Source organism: Heloderma suspectum, chromosome 5 (genome assembly GCF_057233095.1).
Source record: "Heloderma suspectum isolate Gila_16-S chromosome 5, 16-S_ref, whole genome shotgun sequence".
Classification (NCBI taxonomy): Eukaryota; Metazoa; Chordata; class Lepidosauria; order Squamata; family Helodermatidae; genus Heloderma; species Heloderma suspectum.
In genome coordinates, this window is record NC_139462.1 from 156,117,562 (window position 1) to 156,141,988 (window position 24,427).

The following is a 24,427-nucleotide window of genomic DNA, read 5'->3' on the forward strand; positions in this document are numbered from 1 at the left end:
CACCAGCTGTGCGCGCGGGTTCATAGCACTTGCGCCGAGGCTACAACGGGATGACCGTGGCTCAGAGCACAACCCCACCGACAGCGCCCTAAATCTACTGGAAGCGCCGCTCCGCCCCTCTTGCGCTCCCCCGCGGCTCCCGCCGCCGACACGCCCGGAAGAGCGGCCCCGCTCCGTCCAGCGGAGTGGGAGGAGGAGGAGGGGGCGCTGCCTCGATGGAGGGAGGCCCGGCAGCCCGGAGGAAGTGCCTGCTTCACCTCCGCCTGGAAGTGACAGCGGGAGGCGGGCCGGCGGAGGCTGAGCTCGGCGTGGCGGGCCGATCCCTGCTGCCCGGCCGCGGTGCGTCGGCTCTCCGCGGCAGCCCGCGCTTCCCACCATGTCGCAGGGCAGCAGGCGCGAGGAGGCCCGGGGCAGCAGCAGCAGCAGCCGCCGCCGCAAGCGGCACCGGAGCCACAGCGAGCCCCGGCCCAGCAGCAGCTCCGGCGGGGGCGGTAAAGGGCAGGAGCGGAAGGAGCAGAAGAGGAAGAAACGCGAAGTGCAGCAGATCCAGCAGATCCAGCACCTGGAGTCCTTGTAAGGCGACACTCGCCGTCTGTTTCTTAGTCTCGCCTCCCGGGGAGCTCAGGATCTCCCCAGTTAGTTATCCTCACAACAACCCTGTGAGGTAGGCTAGGCTGAGAGAGAGAGAGAGAGAGAGAGAGAGAGCGCTACTGGCCCAAGCTTACCCAGTCAGCTTTACTGCTGCTGAGTGAGGATTTTAACCTGGATCTCCCAGACCCGGTCCAAATCGAATGTTCTGTCTACTCCAGCACACTGGCTCTGGTTCCCCACTGGATTAGGGATGTGCAGCTATCAGCCGGTTTGTTACTAGAAACCACAGGCTCATGGAAGCAGAACAAACTAAAGAAAGCCACTCTCCTGCAAAGGCAGGACCCCCAGCACCCCATTCCTCATGAGCTACCCAATTCAAGCCACCCTGTGCCACAAGCCTAGAGCAGGATGCCACAGAAAGGTCATCGCCGGATGGCTCATGCAAGCCGCATTGGGGCCGTGGCTCAGTGGTAGAGCACATGCTTTGGATGCAGAATGTCCCAGGCTCGATTCCCAGCATCTCCAGGTAGGGCAGGAAAAGCTCCTGCCTGAAACATTGGAGGACCACTGCTGCCAGCCAGTGTTGACAGCGCTGGGCTAGATTGACCAACGGTCCAACTCAGTATAAGGCAGCTTCCTATGTTCCTACATGGCCCTGCAAGGGAAGAGAAAGACCCAGGAAGCCCCCAAGAGACACCAGTTCATCAGACCCCAGGAGAAATCTTTCCCACCCCCATATATGATGATGAGTCATACCCTGAATGGATATGAACAAATCCCACCATTAGAATATTTCTACGGGGTATTTGGAGGGAACATAAGGAGAGTCATGCTGGATCAGGCCAAAGGCCTACTTAGTCCAGCATCCTGTTTCCCATAGTGGGCAACCAGATGCCCATGGGAAGCAGGATACAAGTGCAATGCCATCCTCTCGCTTGTGTTCCCTAGGGAGTGGCATGAGGAGCTATGCTTCCTCTGATCCTGGAGATAATATATATCCATGGTGATTAGTAGCCATGGGAAGTCTTATCCTCCATGTATTTGTCTAATCCCCCTTTAAAGCTGTCTAAATTTGTGGCTGTCACCATATCTTGAGGAAGCAAATTCCATTGTTTATGTGCTGCGTGAAGAAGTATTTTGTTCTGTCTGCCCTGAATCCCTCATCATTCAGCTTCAGAGGATGACCCTAGGTTCCAGTATGATATGAGGGGAAGAAAATCTTCTCCCCATCCACTTTCTCCAGCCCATGCATAATTTTATGCACCTCAATCATGTCTCCCCTTACAGCTCTACGCTACCCCATGTTGTGACTCTGTCTGCTCATTGCTGGTGCCATGTAGTGCTTAACTACTGTTATTTTTGTAAAAACAGAAAAGAGAAACCCTGGGCTCAAGGCTTCCTTGATGTCCTCAACCCCTGTAAGCATTGGTGGCGAGCTCCTGGATACGTCCAGACCACCGTTTTGTAGGCAATTGGGGCCCGTTTTGTTACTGTCATGCATAATCAATGGAACTTTACTGTACCAATCAGTGCTGGTCCAGTTAGAGTCACAGGGTCTTGGCAACTCTCCATCTTAATCATCTCTTCTTTCAGGTCTTTCTCCTCTGTTTCTGTTTTAGTTCTATCATCTGGACATAGCCTTTTCAGGGATGGTGACTTACTTATTTATTTATTTATTTATTGCATTTATATCCCACCTTTTTTCCTCTTGCACGGAACCCAAGGCGGCTTACATTATCCTTCTTCTCTCCATTTTATCCTCACAACAACAACCCTGTGAGGTGGGTTGGGCTGAGAGTCTGTGACTGGCCCAAAGTCACCCAGTGAGCTTCCATGGCTGAGTGGGGACTAGAACCCAGACCTCCCGGCTCCCTGTCCAACACTCTAGCCACTACACCACACTGGCTTAGCAAGGGAAATTCTGGACTGACAAAAGGAAGTACTTCTTCACCTAGCACATAGTTAAACTGTGGAGTTCACTCCCTGAAGAGGTAGTGATGGCCACCAACTTGAACGGCTTTAAAAGTGGATTAGACAAATTCATGGAGGTCGAGCCTGCCCATGGCTACTAGTCAAAATGCTGGCTCCAGTGCCATATAGAGTATGCCTCTGTATAGCAGTTGTTGGGGGGCACAAGTGAAGGGTGTTGTTACACTCATGTCCTGCTTGTAGCCTTCCCGTAGACATCTGGCTGATCACTGTGGAAACAGAACCTTGATCCTCATAGGCCTTTAGTCTGATCCAGCCAGGCTCTTCTTACGTTCTCTTTAGTGCTGTTTTTACCCTTGGCTGGCTTTGCAGACCAGAGTTGTCTGGTGCCAAATTACCACAGTGTTCCTGTCTGTAAAACAGCACAGCCTTTCAAATCAGTGACACAGAATTCTTTTAAGCAATAGACAGACTTCCAAGTTGGGAGGGGCCATAGCTCAGTGGGAAGAGCACCTGCTTTGCAGGCAGAAGGCCCCAGGTTTAATCCCCAACATCTCCAGGTAGGGCTGGGAAAGCTCCTGCCTGAAACCGCCGAGAGCCGCTGTTGGTCAGTGTCAACAACAGATGTACCAATGATCTGACTTGTTATAAGGCAGCTTCCTAGGTTGATACTGCAGTTCTGGCAGTAAGATAAGCTTATGACATTTATCAGTAGTGACAAAGTAGAGAAAATAAACCATCATGCTGTTTTTTACAAGGCGGCTGCAGTTTCAAGAAAAGAAAGCTTTTACATTTCTGACAAATAAGGTAATGCTGTGAAATGGTATCTTGAAGCTGTCATTTTCAGCCAAAAGCAGGTCAAGATTAGACAGAACTCTGTGACTTGTCAGAGGGTACCTTTTTTGGTTCATTCGAAAAGGCAGCATCTTAAATGGATCATATTCTGAATCTGCTTGCTGGGGTGGGGTAGGGGGGAGTTCCAGCAGGGAAAGTGAAAGCATTTGAGTGATAAGGTACTTTTTGAAAAAAAGAAAATCCCTTCCCCCATTTTTATTTCAGTTTAATATTCTGCCTTGCTTAAAAATTTAAAATTTTTTTTACTAACGGTGTATTTTTTTTTCTATTTTTCAGTTATGAGAAACTTCCTCCAGGGCTAATTAAGGTATGTTGGAAAGCAGTAAAGGCATTTTCAAAAGAAAAATTCAACAAATCTGTTTTAAAGGTACTTTTTAATTGTTACCATGGGTTACCACCAAGCTGCCTGTGTGGTTGCATGTCCCATGAGGTGAGCTTATTGGTGGCTACCCCGTGGCTAACATTTGCCTCTAGATCAGAGTTTGAACCAATATGCATCCACTGAGCTTCTCCCAGAGAGAAGTATCTTGCCCACTGCTTTATTTTATTTTCACAGCTTTATTTATTTATTTTCTTATGCAGGAAGATGAGACTAAACCAGAGGACTGCATTCCTGACGTACCTGGCAATGAAAATGCACGAGAATTCCTAGCACATGCTCCCACAAAAGGGCTCTGGATGCCATTAGGGAAAGAGGTCAAAGTTATGCAATGTAAGTGAGGCGAGTGTCTAGATTACAGAGACTCTCTTACATGTACCGCTACCAAAAGAGGTTTAGGGAGCAATCCTGTGGCTGCTAGTCAGTGGCTAGTTGGCCTTAGGATACGTTGGTTTCCGGCAACCGACCTTGGAGCTCGTGCTCGGAAGTCAGTTCCCTAAGAACTGCCCCCCACCCCCCCAGCGCAGCTTCATTGGCAGCATGGAACGGCCCCGCACTCCTCACTCAGAAGAGGAGTGGAGAGTGGCCAAAATGGGGCATTCCTAGGGGCATTCCGGGGCGGGGAAGGTGGAAGTGCCGGTATGACACATCCTATGTGTTGTCCGGCAACTGCTTCCCCTGTTCCACCTTCCCACAGCTAGACAGCCAAAATCAGCTGTCTAGCCGCAAATGCAGGGTGGCTGAAGTGTGGAGGGGACGATCCCCTCCGTGTTTCTCCTTCCCTGTATTGGATAGGCGGTCACCTCCAAGTTCAGAGGCAGCCAGTAGGATTGCACCCTTAGTTGGTGGGAATGTGAGGCAGGGCCTTTTCTGTGGTAGCACCCAGTTACGAAATTCACTCCCAAAGGAAGTGAGACTAACCCCATTTCTGATGGCATTTCATTCGGCAGTGGAAGCATTTTTATTCCTCTTGGTTTTTAATATAGGATTAAAGATTTTCGCTCTGCTCATTTCCATTTTAAGACCTTAGTTTTATTTTTTGTTATTTAATGGTGTCTTGTTTGTTTTCTTGTTATGTAAACTGCTTTGGGGGGCCTTGTTAGGGCCGAAAAGCAGTATTAAAATGCATTTATAAATAACATATGCATTTATATGTTACTTATATTAAAATGCATTTATAGAATAACATAAATCAATCTCTTTACAGCATTTAGGGAATTGGGGGGTGGGGGGAATGTAGACACAGGAGTATGCACTGTCAAATCTGAGGTACTGATTAACAAGCAGTAAAATGACCTTCCAGACTGGTTAGCTGTCAAGGACTGTTGAAACAGCTCTTACCAGAGAGTGTAGATGTAAGTTAGATAAGACAGAGATGGCAGGCTGGGAAGATGTAGTGAGGATGCAGTGTGGAGAGTCAGGTGCCAACAGATTTGCAGACAAGGAGGTCTAGGATGGTTTAGGAAAGGCGTTGCTGAAAATGGCCAATGCCGATTCAGTCATAGGGCATTTCTACACCAGCCTAAAATCCTGCATTTAAAACAGGGCTTATTGCTTCCTTTTTAAATGCAGGATCACCACTGACTCCCTTTACACGTGCTTCCCTTCCCCCCTCCTTCTCCCCGTATCTGAGTCTTCCATTATCTTTCATTGATCTCACTCCTCTTCTTGCCGCTTTAACTCTTTTCATGGAGAAAACTGAAGCGGAACACAACAGGGTAATTTGATAGCTCATTATCTGCGATCTCTTTAAAAACGGAACAAAGGGCATTTAGTACAGGAGGGACACGGCAGGGTCACGGCATCATGTAAAGAGCCCGCAAACTTCTGTGAAGGAGCAATCTCAATCGCGGGATAAAAGCGCTGTGTGAGGAATACTTCGAGTAGACCTATTGACCAGTAGAATTTAAGTGAGTCATGACTAACTTAAGTCCCATTGATTTCAATGGGTCTATTTTATTTATCACTAAGTCTGGATCCAGCTGTTGCACTTGTGTCCTGCTTGTGGGTTCCTGGTTGGCAGCTGGTTGGCCACTGTGTGAACAGAATGCTGGAGTAGATGGACCCTTAGTCTGATCCAGCACGGCTCTTCTTATGTTCTAACCCAATGTAGGTTTGGAACAGGATGGTAGCTACTGTGTCCTGTCTTACTCTCTACCCCTCGACAAATCAACGTTCGATGCCAAGAATGCTAAATTCTGTAGTCTGTATAAATGATTCACATTCAATATGTTTGTCTATATTTGCATGATTTAGGCTGCAATCCTATGCCTACTTACCTGGGAGCAAACTCAGTTGAACGCAGTTGGACTTACCTCTGAGTAAACATGCCTAGGATTGCACTGTGAGGCTCCAATCCTAAACTTACTTTCCTGGGAGTAAGTTCCATTGAACTCAATGGACTTAGCTCTGAGTAGACACGTCTAGGATTGCACTGTGGGGCTACAATCCTAGACTTACTTTCCCAGGAGTAAGTTCCATTGAACTCAATTGGACTTATTTCTGAGTAGTCATGCATAGAACTGCACTGTTATTCTCCTTCTCCTGGCAAAGGGACAGCCTAAAACGGATGGGGAGCCTGTGGCCCTCTAAACATTGGACTCCAACTCCCATCAGCTCCAGCCAACATGGACAGGTTTCGTGGGAGGTGTAGTCCAACAACGTCTGGAGGGCCGCAGGTTCCCCACCCCTGGTCTAATAGCTTTGGAGGGAGCTGGAAGTTTGCCCTGCCTTTCCCCTCACTCAGCCTTCCTTCCCTCAGAGGGGCAAGAACAGGAAGCTCTTCAGTCCCCTGAGGGCAAACAACAAATAGTTCTGTTCTGAACAAAAGTCAAGCAGGTATGAAGTTCTGTGCTGTTATTGTTGTTTTTAAAAAGATAACTGAAGTTTTCCTTTCTTTTCTTGTGCAGAACCATATTTAAAAGTTCTTAAAGAGGATTTTTATTTTATTTTCTCCTCAAGGCTGGAGATGTAAACGCTATGGACACAGAACAGGGGATAAAGAATGCCCGTTCTTTATTAAAGGCAATCAGAAGCTAGAACAATTCAGAGTAGTAAGTAAATTATTGCAGCATTAATTTTGAAGGTTCTGGAAATTCTGCTAAATTATTGCGTCTGACAGTTTTACTTCTTTCAGTCTGAGGGCAAAACTAAATGTTATGAGGGAACCTAACAACGTCTGCCCAGTGCTGTTGTGGGGACTGAGGAGAGGCACATGCAGGGGAGAATCAGCAGACGGGGTTGCTTAATCTTTTCTTACCTATTGATTTTCCCCAGCAAGTAGCTCCCTTCCCCAAGCTCAGGGCCGGCCCAGGACATTTTGTTGCCTGAGGGAGAGCAGCAAATGTTGTGCCCCACCCCAGTCAAGGTGTATAGCCATATTACCCAAGTCCAGTCAAATTATTTTGGCACCTGAGGCAGAAAATCCCACAAAGGCTTCTCCCTCTTCCCAGCAGTAAAAACACAATAATAAAAAATTAATGAACAATTGCTGCTGTTTAATGACCCCTGTCCCCCATCAGTTGCCTCATATTGTTAAAGTTTTATCCCCGCCTACGTACAAAAGCTGTAAGTAAGCCCAGCTATGGGGAAAAGAGCCTGGAAGGAGGTTTTACAGGAGAGAATCTGTGGGTGCAGGAGGGGTTAAGCACCCAGTCCATCTATTCATTAATTTATTTTCAACAAGTTCTCATGGAGGAATTCCCCTCACACACATATACACACACAAATGCTTTGTACACCCCCACATCAAGATAATGTGTAGTTCTACCCTGATGCACAAATCTTTTACGCTTATCTGGGGTTTAAACTAACAGCCTGATCCACTTGCAAAAAGTGGATTAAGATGGGTTGCAGGAGCTCTTTTAACAGTGTACTGGTGTGACCGATGAGCTTTCACCAGTGCAACAAAATACCCAGGATCACATACATTTAAACAATGTGCCATATTGCAAAAAGCTTGCTGTTTGAAATATTGAAGGAAATGTCAGATAACTTACCATTTTAACAAAGGAAAGCTACCATCAGAAGGAATGGTCGTATTTCCCTTTCCACACCCTGTTATAACCAGAAGCAAAATGGCCTGAACAAAGAAATGTCCCCCATGCAAACTTGACACTTTGCCATGTGGCATTCGAGGGTTGTTAATGGGAACAGGAAGTGGCTTGCATGTGGCTCAGGCATGTTGCGTGTCCCTGCAATTCATGTGTTAATTAACTCACAATTTGCTATGGGATGCCACCCAGCGCTGTTGGCTCAATGCATTGAATCTTCCTCCTGGGCAACTGAGTTAGTTTTTGTGTGTGTGTTTTTTAAAATGACCACAAATATCCTCCACATCATCTCAGAGCAACTTTATATCATTTCTAGCTGTTGTTTACATGAAAAAGCAAGCTCTAATTGCACGGGGGAAACAGCATTAAATAGAGCTAAATGATATTGGCTAGAAACCAATATCATTTAGCTAGTTGCTAACCAACTTTAGCTAGTTGCTAACATGTTTAGCTGTGATGTTATTCCCCCTAAGTATTATTTGTTTATGAGTACTGTGTACCTTGCATATAAATGCACACAAGTTTCTAGTCTGTAAAAATGTTTCCTAGCTCACCCAGTTGGGTCTGCTTGACCGCCCATCCCTGTACTAGCCATCTGTGTCCCAAAAACACCCTAAGCAAACCAAGTTTTGTACAGTTTCCATACCTGGTTGCCAGGGGGCAATTCATATTCATCACAGGTGACCAGATAAGTGATCATTAAAAGCTGGTGTAACCTAGAGGTGCCCTGCTAATTACGTATTTGGGGGAGACAACAAAAGTAGACATTCTGTGTTGAGTCATTTTGGCTAAACTAAAAACCAGATAATGCAGGTAAGCACTACAAATTTGAATGACCACATTTTAAAAAAACCCATAACTGTTATATTGCTTTATATTCTAAATTTTGAGTACACCATCACATTTCATTTTTGGCATTCATAGCTCAAAAGAATTAGAAATTAGGTATAAAATAGCATACTCATTTTCTTTGGCCCAGTTCAGGCGTAAGAATCTTAGTATGATAAATCATGGGAAATGGTAGTTTAAGCTCTGACTACCAACCAGAATTACAAACCAGGATCAGTTCACTTTGTAATGGGAAACTGTGGTTTAACAAATTCTGGAAGTATTACATTACTGCTCACGAGAGACGAGGGCATGTATGGGTTTATTGGACTGAAATAGTTACACCTGAACCAGCTCTTTGACTTGATTAAGGCCAATTCACACGTTACATTTGAAGCATGGGTTCATTTCTTGAGAGTGCTCCTGCTGCTCAGATTCCTGCGGAAATGTGACACTTGAACATTTTGTACACATTAAGTTGCTTCCCTCCCAACCTGCATCCAGCAGGTCTCTCGATCTGACTCCATAAATCAGAGGAGAGCAGTTTATATGGATGAAACCATCACTAATGATTGTGCATGAGGATGTTGACTTAAGATAGGCTGATTAGATCTTTGCTTGTGTCCCTAGGAAATGCAGTGTTTTTTGACTTCAGGGATTGTTTAAAACAAAGGGATTGTAAGAAGTTATGCTGGTAATTTTGTTTTCAAGGCACACGAAGACCCCATGTATGATATAATAAGGGAAAACAAGCGCCATGAGAAAGAAATGCGGTAAGTCTGGTTCTGTTTTAAACCTGGTCCTGTTTTAAACCTGGTCCATCATCATTTATTATTATTACTACTAATAATTTGTTGTTGTTATTATTATTAATAATAATAATAACAGCAACAACAGCACTTAGTGTTCAACAGAACTTATTGTTCAAAACACTGTGTATGTGGGGATGGATCCAGATTTAATCTGGATCAACTGCACCAGCAGAAGTGGACTTCCCTACCCCCTCCATCCCACGGCAACCCCTCCTGCTCCCTGAAAATGCTACACAGAGAGAGTCAGGCGATTCTGGTGAATGGGGTGAGCTGAAGTTACTTGAAACTCAGAAATTCCTGATTCGCAGTTCACCATGAGAGCCACTACATTTCTTTACTTCCCATTTAATGATGATGGTTTAAAAATGGAGTGCCAATTTGAGGGGAAATTCCTTCACTATTCTACATCATAATGTGGTTATCATGTTTCCATTTCAAGGCTGATATCCAAGTAAAAAAGAAACAAGCCGTTTGCCCACCCAAGCAAAGGGAGAATTTCATCTTGCGTTGGCCATTTATGCATTTATTTAGGATACAACAGTTGAAGCAGCTGCTGGAGGACTCCACTTCAGACGAAGACAGCAGCAGCAGTGACAGTTCTAGTTCTTCAGAGTGTCATGAAAAATGCAAGAAAAAGAGAAAGAAGAAAGAAAAGAAAAAGAAGAAGAGAAAGCACAAATCTTCTAAATCAAAAAAAGTCATCTGAGTCAGACTGAGGAGACGTCACCGCAGTGTTAAACTTGTGATGTGTTGTGAAGCATCCAAAGAATAGTCCTCCCCAAAGGGCTTTGGAATAGTTTCAAGGCACAATCCACAGGCCATTCATGTGCAGCCTTGGTGTTATTTTGTGAGTTGCCCCATCTAGAGGTCCTCCCACTGCATCTCCACATTGCATTTTTCACCTCGCTTGACTGTAAAAAAAGAAAGAAAGAAGGTTTGGTTGTTTGGTAGAAGAGCTATCAGTAGGAGAAATTGCCTGTGGTATGCACATGCTATTTTCCCCCTCTTGTGACTTTTCATTTTAGCATTAGGCTTCTTTTTTTAGCCTACCAAGACTTTAAAACTCAGCCTTGAGGTCCACAGGTGGGAAAAGCTGCCAGCAGGGAAACTTGCAAAGTAACTCCAACAGTGTTCACAAATACCTCTTGGTCATGGCCTAGGAGAATATACAGAAATCTTTTAGGTTCACATAAGCAAGGTCTCTGTAGTACTCCAGATGGCCAAGGCTCAGGATTCGTTGGATGAAGGTTAACGAACAATTGTTCTGGCCAGTCAGACTGAGGCAAAAGCTAGGAGAAAAGAGAACTAAAGAGGGGCTTGGTGTGGACTTTACTCTAACTGCCTTTAGCTGAACTTCTGTTTTAAAACTGTGTGATTCAACACAGACCATTACTGTCACAGAAACAGTGGTTTGTCTGCTACAGCTCAAGAAGACACTATGGCTCCTGTTGAACTTTAATGTTAACAGAGTTCTTTCTTTAACTTAAGTCAGCCTGCCCGGCTTGCAACTCCACAAGCTAAACACAGTCCACTAGCCATATATGACGGACTATCAGGAGTTCAAGAAACCTCCTGTTTGGGCAATCTGCCTGGAACTAGAACTGGAATTGTAATAGAAGGGGCTGCCAGGTGACCATGCTGGGCTGCTTTTGGCTTGCTGGATCACAAGTTGTGCAGGCCTGACTTGAAGCTCTCCATGCCATGTGAATTACTGGTAGGTTGTTGTCTGTGTTGTTAATTCTGTACTTCAGCTCTTCATGTATCCATGACAAGCCTTTTCTTTTAATAGGGCAAAATGATGTAAATCCAAAGCCACTTATGACACCTCCTTTTAATGTTAATTAAGGAGGTGGGCTTTATCACAGCCAAGGCATACGCCAGAGTTTGCATTGGCCTTAAGACACTAGAAAGCTGAGCTGTGATTTCAGTCTGGCCTTCTGTGCATCCTATTTTGTTTCTTCCGTTTTTGAGAGCACTTAAAATAATTTTGCTGCCCTACTGAATTGAACCCACAAGCGTTAACATCCATCTTGCCGGTAGTTTTTTTAAAAAATATATTGTAAGCCTGTTTGGTATGACTGCTAGGAAGGGACTTGAAAAAGTAAACAATATTTCCTGTAAGATGAGTTGCTTTGGGACATTGAGGGCGCAATCCTATCCAGATAGGCGGCTGCCTCCGAACTTGGAGGCAGCCACCTATCCAAAGCAGGGCAGGAGAAGCATGGAGGGGATCATTCCCTCTGTTTCCTCCCGCCCTGCTTTTTCTGCTAGACAGCCAGTTGCAGCTGTGTAGCCGCAGGAGCGAGGAAGGAGGCTGCCTGTACGACACCTAGGATGTGTCGCACAGGCATTTCCGCCCGCCCCGGAATGCCCCTTTTCGGCTGCTCCGCACTCCTCTTGCGAGCACGGACTTTGTTCCGCGCTGCCTCCGGGGCAGCACGGAAGTGAGGGGAGGTCAGTTCTCAGAAAACAAGATATCCCGTGGCCATCTAGATGCTGCCTAGCAGCCATTGGATTGCTCCCTGAGTGTAGTTGCAATGACTACATCATTATGCAATGCCGCCAGGCCATAAGTTTGATTTAAAAGGATAGAAATGTTAACAGTGGTGCAGCTGGGTTGTCCAAGAAAAGAATTGCTCATCCATCTGTGTTGTGTTTGACAGACGTGCAAAGCATCAAAAGGGCAATAGGAGCTTTGGGCCACAATCTTAGAGGAAGACATGAAGAAGACGCTAATGCTGCAGCAGCAGCTGATGCTTCAGGTTTTTACTCTGTGGAAGAGACACACCACATGGCCATTTAAAATGACAGCTGTAAAATCTTTCAAAACCTCTCCAGGCTTTACATGCACCTCCTCACCTGTCAAGAAGTGCATCCTTAGACTTTGTCCTGCAAAGGGGCTGTTTGGGGAGGTTGTGAACATGTCTGGGCCTTTGGCAGTTTCTGCTTTGTAGTACCAGGTAGGAATAGGGTCAGTAAGATCTTTCATTTTAAAAGGTTATTATAATGCAAGATTCCCTCATGCTAACACTCCCAACCTCTCAAAAGCAAGTTGTGCAGCTTAGCTTGTGAGTTCATATGGAAGCGCCCTCCGCAAACAGCGCAAGCTGGTAGCACTCTAGGGCAGGGGTAGGGAACATGTGGCCATCCAAATGTTGTTCGACTTCAGTTCCCATTGTCCCTCACCATTGATGGGAGTTGTAGCCCTCCAGCTGTCTTAACTGTCTGGAGTTGATGGGAGTTGTAGCCCTCCAGCTATCTTAACCTTCAAGTTCCCTAACCCTGCTCTAAGGGCAGAGCTGCACACAGTGATGATTGTAGCAAGGTCCCTTTAATAGGTGCCCATCCCTCATTTAATAATACGTAAAATGCCATCTCTTTTTAAGCTAGAGGAAGGTAGTGTGGTGAAGATAGGCGTATCTGACTCCCATTACTTTGATGGGGAGAAAATGCAACAATCTGTACTGCCCTGTTGGTCACATTTGTATTACAGAGCAGAGTGGCTTGTATGGAAAGTTATTCTCTCAATAAGTAGGCTTGGCCGAGAGAGAGGTGGCCCAAGATTGCTCAGCTCATATCTAGTGCCCGATTCACTAAACAAGCCTTCCCCAACCTGATGGCCTCCAGATGTGTCGGAGGCTGGTGGCTCCGATGTCAGTGGAGTGGTGAATCTGGTCTAGGTTTCACTCAGAACCAGTCAGAACTCTAAAGGAGCAATCCAAGGTGCAAAGCATCTTGGATAGCTCCTTTAGAGTTCTAAGTGAAACCTGGAGCAGATTCACCGCCCCACTGACATCAGAGCCACCAGCCTCCACTGGTTAGATTACAACTCCCATTATCCTCAGCCAGCATAGCAGAGACACATCTCAACAGTGTCAAGTTGGGAAAGTCTGCCCTGCCGTTTTGAGAGTAGGATTCAAAACGTCCATTTTGCCTGAGAAGGAGCTAGTACACAACTGGTCATGAAGCGAAAAAATAGGTTGCGAGCGTATGCTAGCTTTTCTCTGTTGGCCTAGAGGAAAGGAGCCGTTCCCACTCTTTATTTTACAGGCACGGGACCTCCAGAGTGTAAAACTCCCCTACTCTTTTCCTATGTGTTAGAGACTCACTATACATCTATTGAGTGGCTATTTGGAGCGCTCTGAGGTAAAGAGCCCCATACAGGAAGCCCTGGGAAATCAACGGAAATAATACATTAAATACAGCAACACCCACTAAGGTTAGGAAGCGATACCCAAAAGGTGCCCTTTTGCATCCCACACACAGTTTTGCACCCACCACTCGCAGTGGGAAAAACTAAAATGCCACAGGTTCTATAGATACCTTTCCCCACCTTTGTTTTACTGAAAGCCCTTCCTCAAAAAGCCAAGTATTTTTAAGAAGACTGCCCAACTAGATTTCCATGGATTTTTTCTTCTGGATTTTTCCTCCTCACCCCTCTTTTCGTATTTTCGTACCATCTCAGAAAAATCAAGAAGAAACCAAGTTCTTGAAGAGTTCCGGACTATATGGAGCTCAAGGGGAATCAGGGGCTTGACAGTGCCCATGTTCCCCCCATCACAGCCTTTCTCCTGGACAGCTATACAAAAATAGTTGCAGGTTGTTTCATCTAAGAGTTAGGGCATCTTATCTCATTCTCAGCTTGGAAAGCAGGGGTGGGGAACATGTACACCAACAACATCTGGGGGCCACAACTCCCATCATCCCTGATCACTGACCATGCTGGCTGGGACTAATGGGATTTGGAGTCCAACAACTTCTGGAGGACCACATATTCCGCATCCCATCTGCAAGGAATAACATGCCACACCAATTCCTCAGTGAAAGGGACAATTGACCAGTTCATTTATTACAATTACATTCTTCAAGGAAAAGGTGGCTCACGTGCCCCCCTTCCTCTCCGTTTTATCCTCACAACAACCCGTGAGGTAGGTTAGGCGGAGAGTCATCTAGTGAGCTTTACGGCCAAGAGGGGACTAGAACCCAGGTCTCCCAAGTTCCAGTCCAACACTCTAACCACTACACTACACTGGCTGGTTCACAGCAGACCCCTTCTATCTCCATCCCCCTGGAATATGTAATATTTGTGCTCTAGTGTTTCCTTTTGAACCTCTCCAACACTAACCAGCTAGCAGTACTGCCTCAAGCAAGTTGTTTGAGGCATGTTGGTTCCTTTTCTCTAACCTGATTCAGCTTTCCTGAGGTCCATTTCCTCATTTAGCATTAGTTCTCCCACCACCACCTTCCTATCTCACTTGCCTGCTGCTCCATCTCACTTGTTCTCCCCCCCAATCTCCTACCTGCCCTGTGGTTTTAACCAAATAATTGCTGGTCTAATCTGAGTGCTTGCATGCACTTACTCTATCTTTGTAATAAATCAAATATTCGACTACCCTAATCTCTGGCTTGCTGTCTCATGGCTCATTCCCCCTTATGGAAACGCAGATTTTGTCATAGCATACCATGGGTCTAGGTTTAAGATCCCAACCTGTGTCATTTGGGTGTGGGCAGACTAGGGATAGGGGTGAAATTCGTTCAGTTTGAATTTTAATGCAAACCTACTGAAGCCACATTCCTGAACCAATGCATGAACTGACATGCAGTTTTCCTTCAGTATTTGCCCTTCTGAATTTTGTGATTCAGTTCTTCAGTACATACAAAACTGCATATATTAAGGGAAATTGTGCACAAAAATGCATATATTAGTGAGAACACAAAAATTACAAAATGATCGGAGAAAATTGCTTTCAAAAAGGGGTATATTAGGAAAAACACACATCGACGTGTTTATGAATTTTCCTGCAAACTTAAGATTGGAAATATTGGAAGCTTGAGAGGAACTAGAATTGACCAATTAATCCATGTAGGCTATATACAAGTAAATGATGAAACGTGGTACTAAAAACTGTTTTCAGTGCTGTCTTGTCCAGAGGAAACAACGCTGCTGACACTGGGTGTCTCACTGCTGATGGAAGTGTGGAGTGTTTTTCTGAAAGTGCAGCCTCCCTCCCTCAACTCTACATGTAAATTTAATTTTTCTCAGACTAGCTTGTGGCTTCCACAACACTTTCATCCTTGTTCCAAAGTTGTCACTTTGCTTAAAGTTTTAGTATTCATAACCTCCGCATTACACATTATTCACAAGACATCACATTGGTGCACGTTTAACTTTAATTTTCTTTTTTTAAATATTGATTGTGTCATTTACAATACCAAGTGTCTTCATTTTGGTGACCAATTCATATTTTATATATTTTTCAATGTGTACTCAAGAATCTTCAGAGTGCAATTTTAATCTTGCTGAGCTGCTTACCACCCCGCTCCCCCCCGCCCGCCCTCCCGCCAGCCAATGCTTATGATTCAACTGAATGATACTGGCAAATGTATCCACAATTCTGATTATCTTCTTTTATAGAGAGATCGCTTTGTTTCACGCCCTGCACAAAAGATATTTCAGAAGGTTAGTCATTTTTTCAAAAAGACTATGAACTTGCTCTCCAGCAGCAGACTCTCAGATTTTGGTGTTTATCCAATCATGTTTTGACAGACATTGACTTACTAAAGCAAGGTTGGGGAACCTCTTTCAGCCTGAAGGCCAAATTCAATTTCAGAGAAGCATGGGGTGGGGGGCACGTTCCAGTGGTGGACAGGACCAAAGGCAAAGGGTGTGTGGCCAAAATACAAAAAAACCAGCATATTGTAGCTTAAAGCTCTTAGTGCCAGCCTTAGGAGAGACATTTCAACCTTTTAGAATGGGGAGAAACTGCACAAAAGCTGGGAAAGCCCCCAACAATCAGTCAGGGAAAAGGAGATAGAGCCAGGGGAAGGGGCGTGGCCATCTGGGGAACCCTTGTGGGCCAGATAAGGGCCCCAGGAGGGCTAGATTTGCCCCCCCAGGCCTGAGGTTCCCCACCCCTGTGGTAAAGGAATTGTTTAAAATTCAGTTGTAAATCTTATATGAGGGGTAATCTAAACATGGGTCATTTATGCAGGGCTGTTGAGAATGCAATACCCATCTTGGGAACCTGGAAGCCAACTTGCAGGGCTCCTACAATCTCTTCTAAAGAGCTGGGCTGCCCTCTCGTACAGCCCAATCCTGTCCACTATGAAGGCATACCTAAAGCTAGGTACATGTGGTATAGGCCTCCTAATGTAAGGTTATGCCACTTCAGAACAAGTCTGTCAGGAGAAAGGTTATATGTGGGGCAGCATCCAAACTCCTCCTTCCTGCCTATAGAAAGTGAGAATGGCAGGGCAAATATCTTCCTACAATTCTCATATTTTTTTAAAACATGGAACATTCAGAGGTGTGCTCCCCACTCCCATCCTGATGTGGTTGTCCAAGCGCACTGTGCCACATGCTTTTTCTAAACATCTGAGTTTGCCTTAAGTCTTAGTGTGAGCGCAGTACAGAGGCCCATTAAGACAGCCAGTATGGGTACAGAATAGACACAAATTCCAAGAATGTAAATATACCCAACACCTTCACAGGAAGACACATGTGCGCACACCGTGTCCTGGCTTGCAGCCACAAACTCTTCATGCCAACAGTAGATGCAGACTGGGTTCAATACAATAAGCCACACTGAAGGGTTGAGTATGGGTTGGAGTGTGGGTTGTTGTTGAAACGTGGGTTATCATGTTGTCCGAATCTAGCCACGCTAACAAACCATAGTTTGTTAACCACAAACAACCCATGAAGGGAACCCATTGTTGTTGTTGGGTTGTGAACTGTGGGTTGTTTGTTGTTAACTAACCATGGTTTGTTATTGCAGCTGGGTTCAAACAGCATGATAACCTATGTTTCAACAAGAACCCACAGTTCAGCAACAACCCACACTCAACCCTTGGGTGTGGGTTATTGTATTGTCTGAACCCAGCAGCAGTGTAACAGGCCACGCTGAGGAAAATACAGCAAACATATGAAGCCAGTTCCCAGTGATGAGCGATGCACAGAATGAAGGACAGATTTTCAACTAGAGAATCTAGTCAGAGTATAGGCTAGCTAGCAAACAGGAGTGCACAGAGCCATCTCGGCTGGCACCTAGAATTTGTTTGCTTTCTCTCCCACAGCCTGCTCAACCCACCTTTATTCAGCAGGACATAGGCTTGGCATTCCAAATATCTATGAGTATGGATTGTATTGACTTGAAAGCCTTATGATCAGCTACTTCAGCATTCACTGTTCAGGTAGTAGTTGTAGCCCAGGTGTGGGGGTTTTTAATCTTAGGTAGGGCAAGAGCACTATAGAAGCACACCTGCAGATTCATGTACCTTTTGCCCACTTCCACACTACCCAGGGTTTGTGTCTTTCAAAGTTAACCCCTAGAACAGGGATGGGGAACCTCTTTTAGCCTGAGGGCAGAATTCAGCTTCAGAGAAGCTTTTGGGGGCCACATTTCAGTGGTGGGTGAGGCCAAAGGCAAAAGGGGTGGGACCAAAAATACCAGCATATTGTAGCCTAAAGGTGCAATCCTATGCATGTTTACACAGAAAAAAGTTCTACAACTCCAAGTATGCCCCATCCAGCATGGCTGGCTGGGGCATGCTGAGAATTGTGGGGCTACTTTCTGCCTAAACATGGATAGGATTGCACCCTAAAGCTCTTACTTCCAGTAATTCAGCTTCAGGAGAGGCATTTCAACCTTTTAGAAAAGGTGGGGGGGGCAACAACAACATGCAGTGCACAACAGTAACTGGCATTAGTGCTAGAGAATTCACTAATCGAATACACTTGCCCTTGCGACGGGTAGTTCTAGGCTTCTCACATTCTTCGACTTCTGCATCATGTCTTGTGTCTCTACGTTTGTGTGGAGGCTTATGTGCCCCTTTCTTCTTTGGTGAATCTACACGCAACCTTTCTGAAGCGACAAAGAGTATTTCTGCATTCAAGAGATACAGTTTTATGAAACCAGTTTAAATAGCTGTTCATCGCCTCTATTGTTGAAGTAGGGCTCTTCCCCCACTTCAAATTTCTTCCTGTAGTGGGCTAGATTTTCAGTAAGTTAATGTGTAGCTATAGAACAGCGTGACTAACTCATTCTTAGGAGTGCTCCTAAACAGTGTTGTGCAAGCTGGTCCCAAGATGTATTAAAGGTTTGCCCAGAATCAGGCATGGGCATCCATCCTGCACACTCACACATGCATCATACAGGTACAGTAGTTAGAGAACCATCATTGGCTGCAGCTCCCAGCAGGGTTTTACACTCCATGCCAAATCCATGAGCATCTCTACACCAGCCTAAAATCTTGCATTTAAAACAGGGCTTTCTGCTTCCGTTTTAAATGCAGGATCACAATGACTCCCTTTTTCACCTTCTTCCTTTTCCCCCACCCCCTTCCCCCTCCTTCTCCCTGTATCTGAGTCTTCCATTATCTTTCATTGATCTCGCTCCTCTTCTTGCTGCTTTTAGTCTTTTCACAGAGGAAAGTGAAGCAGAACACAACAGGGTAATTTGATAGCTCATTATCTGTGATCTATTTAAAAATGGAACAAAGGGCACTGAGTGCAGGAGACGCCTCGGAGGATGACGGCATCATGTAAAGAGCCCGCAAACTTCCATAAAGGAGCAATCTCAATTGCAGGATAAAAGCTCAGTGTGAAGGAGCCCATGTCCGTCTCGGCATAGGGTAAGAAATTCCCCTAATAGTCCCTGCTCTATAAGCGTTGCCAATGTGTTCTCCCTCCATTGAAGAGCAGCAAGGAGAGCAAAACCAAATTTAAATAAATTGCAGCTAAAGCAAAATAAATACAGTTGATGCCACATTAATTAATATCTGAATATACTAATTTTTAAAATTTAAAATGGACACAGTCATACCTGTCTCTCTGCTTTTTGTTGTGGGCGAGAGGCCACCATGTGTCAGGCTAGCAAATTTGGGCCTAGCACCACTTTGCATCCAGTATTCATCAGCTGCAAATCTTCTGCCTTCCTCTTGTAACCTTCCTGGCCAAGACATAAGAAAGCAGAATCCCAGTCAGTCATTGGGTGTTTAGGCTGTTACACCTATAACTTAATCAGCCCCAAAGAGTCATTCACAAGATGGCTTAACCCAGAAATCCTTACTGGATCGAACTCTATAGGTAGAATTCAGTTATCTTGTATTCTGGGCCATTGATCCCAAATGTCACCTATCTCTAGTTAACCCATTTCCCTCTCCTCCCTCACATCCACTGATTTAACTGCAGAGCCTGATCACAGTCATGTGATGGTTTGCAGCAATCCCAGTCAAGCCTATGCCATTTGCCACCTCCGACTGCAAGTCAGGAAAGGAGCCTTTTTCAAATTTGTTTTTGAGAAGATGTTCAGTATAGTACCATTTTGAATTTTAGTGACGCTGTTACGTGGAAAGGTACTTAAGAACTAGCCCTCAAAAAGGTGCAGATGTAGAGGCCGTTAGTGTGAAGTCCATGCTGATGGGCATTCAGACACATAGCCCAAAAGCAGTTCGCACATACAGAGGCTATTTTCTTTTTTATAAAAAGGTACCTTAAACCCTTCTGTTCTCTTCCCACTCTTTGAACTACCAAGGCCACTATGTGTGAGAAAATGAACACTGCTTTAGAAGTGTTCCCCACCTGTACTCACCTGAACACTTTGATGAATTTCTTTGGTGCTCAAGTATTTCTAGCTGTTGTGCTGTAGGCCTCCTGAGGAGGAAGTTGTAGTCATCAAAGAGATCCCCATCTTGTTCCTGCTCTTTCTTCACTTTAGTAGCTAGTCCAGACATTTTTATTTTCTCTTGTACAGGCCAACTAACGAAGTGTGCTGGTACTGCATTTTTAGGTATTCTCCAAAACACTTGCTGGCCAGTTTGCCGGAAGGGGTTGCTTTTGCTAGGGTTCAAGCTTCCATATAGAGCAGCTTCTTGAATCAAGTAGTCCTTCTCTTCAATCTCTTCTTCCTCTTCCTCTTCCTCCTCCTCTGGTTCCTTCACCCAGTATTCTTCAGAATCATCAGCTTCTGATGGGGACAAACTCTTTGTAGCTTTTTTCTTGAGAGAGTAGAGCTGCTTGCTGCTGGATGATCTAGGGAGAATACCCAGCTTTCTACTTTGACTGGAAATCTCTTTAACCTTGACTCTTGAGCAGCTCTTTAAATTCCGGCTGTAGCCAGTACTGGCCTGCTCGCTCCCCACCACTTCCTCATCTTCATTGAGGGAGCCTCCACTTTTTATTTTCTCTTTCTCCAAGCCCTCTGTGCTTTTCTTGAAGGTACGCATACTCTTCCGAAGCATGTAGTCAGGGGCAAAATAAGACACTGGCGCATCGTCAGTTGATGAGCCTTCATCTATGGAAGACATCTCGTCTGAGGTAAGATTGAGTACACTTGGACGCTTTCTTTGAGACAAATAAATATTATAGTTGAAGTTAGGATCCATATTGTCCAAACAAGCCAACCAGCTCTCAGAAGGCATGTATTTCTCCGACTCATCACACCATAGGCTTTTTTCTGAAGCTGCCCAATTTTCACTGGTCACATCATGGTTCTCATTCAGTTTCTGAGGGAAATAAGGATCGTTTACTATCTCCATGCCAGATGGAAATAATTCCCTTTGCTGAACAAGGCTGGACACATCTTGAGGAGCTTTTGAACCACTGGACCTCTTCAAGCCAGAAGATCTTTTGGACAACAGCACATTTTGCCTCGCCCCTGGGTGGTCAGGTCTGGTTAGTTCAGCCAGCTGCACTGCCCTGGCTTCGTCTAGAGGAGACTTTGCTCCGTAGCTTGATGCTCCCTGTTTTTCTGAATCCAGCTTTGCTTTACATTGAGGCTCCTTCTCCTGCACATCCTCAAGAGCCTTTTGCTGTTCTGAATAAGGAATACTCGGCACCAACTCTCCTTGTTCACGAGGCCCATATACAACTCCTTCACAGGAACTCAGAGCAAACATATCTCTTTGCATTAGGTTCTCCGGGACTGTCTTCTTCGCCACATCATACAGAGGGATTGTTTCTTTGAAGGACTTCCAGAGTTGAATGGCAGGGGCACCACCATTAGCATACTCAATTCTTACTTCCTCTTTCTCAAAGGCGTAGCCTGATGGGGGAAGGCTTCGGAACTGTACAGCACCTGAAGAGCTCTTGGCAAAGTCTCTGTCTGGAACAGCAGAAGATACAGCCCTCTCTGGCTTTTCCAAGGAGCTCTCAGTTCCTTTACCAACACCAGATGAGACACAGCCCATATTTCCAGTATCACAGCCTTTCGTTTCTATACCATGATCCTGATGCTTTTTTGGTTTACTTTCAGGCTGTCTAGGATCAGTCTGTGTTTCTTTGGTCTCTGTTCGTTTGCCGGGGCTGTAGTGCCTGAACCGCGTGGCTTGATAAAACATGGGCGAGGGTGGATGACCATTAAAATAAGGTCTTCTGTTAACTCTCATATGCATGGGATGCTGTTGAACAAGATATCCAGGGTACTCATGGAGAGGAACAGAATAAAACGGGAAATATGGATTGGCACTTCTTAAGCCTAAGAAGAACAGAAATATACATTTTCCCCCAATAGAACATTTGCCAAAATAAAATCCTAACATACATTACTTCATAACAGATAAGCCCCATGGCTCATCAGATCTTTAACAATACCCAATATGCCATCCACTTTTGATCAGCTAATCCAGACCATTCCATAAATATGAGCCAACAGTGTGATGTGGCTGCAAAAAAGGCAAATGCTATTTTGGGCTGCATTAAGAGAAGCATAGCTTCCAAATCCCAGGAGGTACTAGTTCCCCTCTACTCAGCACTGGTTAGGCCTCATCTGGAGTACTGTGTCCAGGTCTGGGCACCACACTTTAAGAAGGATGCAGACAAGCTGGAGAGGGTTCAGAGGAGGGCAACAAAGATGATCAGGGGACTGGAAACAAAGCCCTATGAAGAGAGACGGAGAGAACTGTGCATGTTTAGCCTTGAGAAGAGAAGACTGAGGGGAGATAGGATAGTACTCTTCAAGTACCTGAAAGGTTGTCACAGAGGGGATGGCCAGGATCTCTTCTCGATCATCCCGGAATGCAGGACACGGAATAATGGGCTCAAGTGACAGGAAGCCAGATTCTGGCTGAACATCAGGAAAAACTTCCTGACTGTTAGAGCAATACGACAGTGGAACCAATTCCCTAGGGAGATGGTGGGCTCTCCCACACTGGAGGCATTCAAGACAAGGCTGGACAGCCATCTGTCAGGGATGCTCTGACTTGGATTCCTGCACTGAGCAGGGGGTTGGACTCGATGGTCTTGTAGGCCCCTTCCAACCCTACTATTCTATGATTCTATAATGCAGCCATGGGTAACTTGTGGCCCTCCAGATTTTTGGCATACAACTCCCATCAGCCCTAGCCAGCATAGCCAATGGTGAGGGATCATGGGAGTTATAGTCCAAAACATCTGGAGGGCCACAAATTTCCACCATTCTCTAAGGATGTAAAATGGTTGCATCTGTTGTTGACATAGCGACTAAATTGGTTTGTGTCCTCCCTGGCATCCTGTAAAGATCCAATGTATTGGGACCTTATTCCCAGCTGCATGCAAAACGTACAGTTCAGGACACTGTAAGGAAGTCCAGGGCAGGGCAGCATAGCACTGGCAGCCCCATCATGCTTCCATGCCGTTCCTTTTCAGTCAATACATGGCCTCAGAGCAAGACTGGGAGTGAGCCTCAGTATTGCACATTCTCTCTCTGCATGGAAAAGCAAGATAACCAAACTAGGGAGATCCCACATTGATTGTAGACATGTCCCTGTGGACTAAAACCCACTAGAGTGTTCTTACAGCACCACAGAGATCATGTGTGTGTACAACTCTGGGAATCTGGGGTCCAAGTAATAAATGAGCAGGTCAACATAGAGTCACCAACATATCCATTCAACTGCTGTAGGGGACAAGCTACAGAGTTATGGCTGGGATGCTCTTAATGCAGGTCTGCCTAACACATTTTGCCACCTGAGGCAGAGAATCTAAATAGAGTGTCCCATCCCCCTCAGCACTCCCCTGTATGAAGTAACAGCTCCTCACTGTTGGATACCCTTCAATGCAGGTGACTGCCTCACTCTGCCCAGTAGTATAACCAATCCTGACTTTACCATGTAAAAAAATGGAGTACCATATGCAAACTCTCAATGCAACTAAGCATTTGTAATGAGTATTGGACAGTTTTAAGTTTAGAGAAGATTTATGGCTTTCTATCACATGGCAAGTAAGCTAGCTTCTAGGAAGACTGGGCTTGCTGGTAATGCCTCTTCTTGATAACCATACTCATTTTGGCAGCAATACCAACATCCAGATCCTAAAGCCACACTGATGTCAATGGAGCCAGTTGTCAGCTAAACATGCTGAGGATCACAGCTTAACCAAACGTATTTGAAATAAGTCCCATTTAAGTTCAATGGGAGGACTTTTTTTTTTTTTTACAGTAGGTTAAGATGTTTTTCCCCTCTTGATAACATAATATGCAGAAGTTCAGCAGATGAAGCATTTCCTACTATTATCACCGTGCCACTGAAAGCATCACCCATTTAAATTCACCTGCCATACAGAGCTGTTAAGCCAGAGGATCCATTCCACGAGCAGCCTCCTCTAATCTGGAAATGCCACAGTGCAAGCATTGCAGTCAGAGAATGCATAACCAGTTAGAAAATAAACTAGGGAAAACACCAACATTAGGCATGAGATCCCATCCTGAAAATGAGGAGCAAGACCAAAGCTGGAGAACATATCCATGGCTCATTCCATGCATTTTCCTCAGTTGTCTATAGCTCGCCTTACCTCCTGTAGGGATGCCATAAGGGTTATACATCGGGCCAAGGATCCATGGATTATGGAATGGTTGCTGTGCTGTTGGGTGTGCATAAAAAAAGGGTCTTTGGTTTGTGGGATAAGGTCCGCTTTCTGAGGCTGGGGAAGCATTCATTTTCTAGGCTGGAAACAGATAAGTGTCAAGTGTCAAGTACTAGTTTAAGATATATACCTTTGCCAAGCTATT

At 45.2% G+C, this 24,427-nt stretch overlaps 2 protein-coding genes across 5 annotated transcripts in view; one reads left to right on the forward strand and one right to left on the reverse strand.

Annotated features, from left to right (window-relative positions):
• Positions 1–284: 284 nt before the first annotated feature.
• RP9 (RP9 pre-mRNA splicing factor) overlaps positions 285–24,427 on the forward strand; it is a 35,041-nt gene continuing 10,898 nt past the window's right edge. The window contains exons 1-7 of one of the 4 annotated variants that reach the window (XM_084857919.1): positions 285–573; positions 3,652–3,682; positions 3,958–4,087; positions 6,716–6,807; positions 9,346–9,407; positions 15,862–15,906; positions 18,860–19,188. In XM_084857919.1, coding sequence (XP_084714045.1) covers positions 377–573; positions 3,652–3,682; positions 3,958–4,087; positions 6,716–6,807; positions 9,346–9,407; positions 15,862–15,906; positions 18,860–18,905 — 603 coding nt within the window. In that variant the 5' untranslated portion in view covers positions 285–376 and the 3' untranslated portion in view covers positions 18,906–19,188. Of the gene's footprint in view, positions 574–3,651; positions 3,683–3,957; positions 4,088–6,715; positions 6,808–9,345; positions 9,408–9,885; positions 11,567–15,861; positions 15,907–18,859; positions 19,189–24,427 lie in introns of those variants that run through there. The other 3 variants (XM_084857920.1, XM_084857918.1, XM_084857921.1) reach the window with 3 other exon arrangements.
• On the reverse strand, positions 15,602–24,357 carry LOC146344686 (uncharacterized). Its single transcript, XM_084857894.1, has 5 exons — positions 24,211–24,357; positions 20,036–21,919; positions 19,268–19,393; positions 18,185–18,307; positions 15,602–15,883 (listed from the first exon to the last, which is right to left on the reverse strand). The coding sequence occupies exons 1-5, from the start codon at positions 24,353–24,355 to the stop codon at positions 15,846–15,848; spliced, it is 2,316 nt and encodes a 771-aa protein (XP_084714020.1). The 5' UTR covers positions 24,356–24,357; the 3' UTR covers positions 15,602–15,845.

What these genes read in the sequence shown, in the direction of transcription:
- LOC146344686 (XM_084857894.1), bottom strand. Translation starts at nt 24,355, where the DNA reads ATGAATGCTTCCCCAGCCTCAGAAAGCGGACCTTATCCCACAAACCAA. An exon ending in TTATGGCATCCCTACAGGAG is followed by an intron (nt 21,920 to 24,210) that starts GTAAGGCGAGCT and finishes TGTTCTTCTTAG; the next exon opens with GCTTAAGAAGTGCCAATCCA. An exon ending in AAATTCATCAAAGTGTTCAG is followed by an intron (nt 19,394 to 20,035) that starts GTGAGTACAGGT and finishes TGTCTTGGCCAG; the next exon opens with GAAGGTTACAAGAGGAAGGC.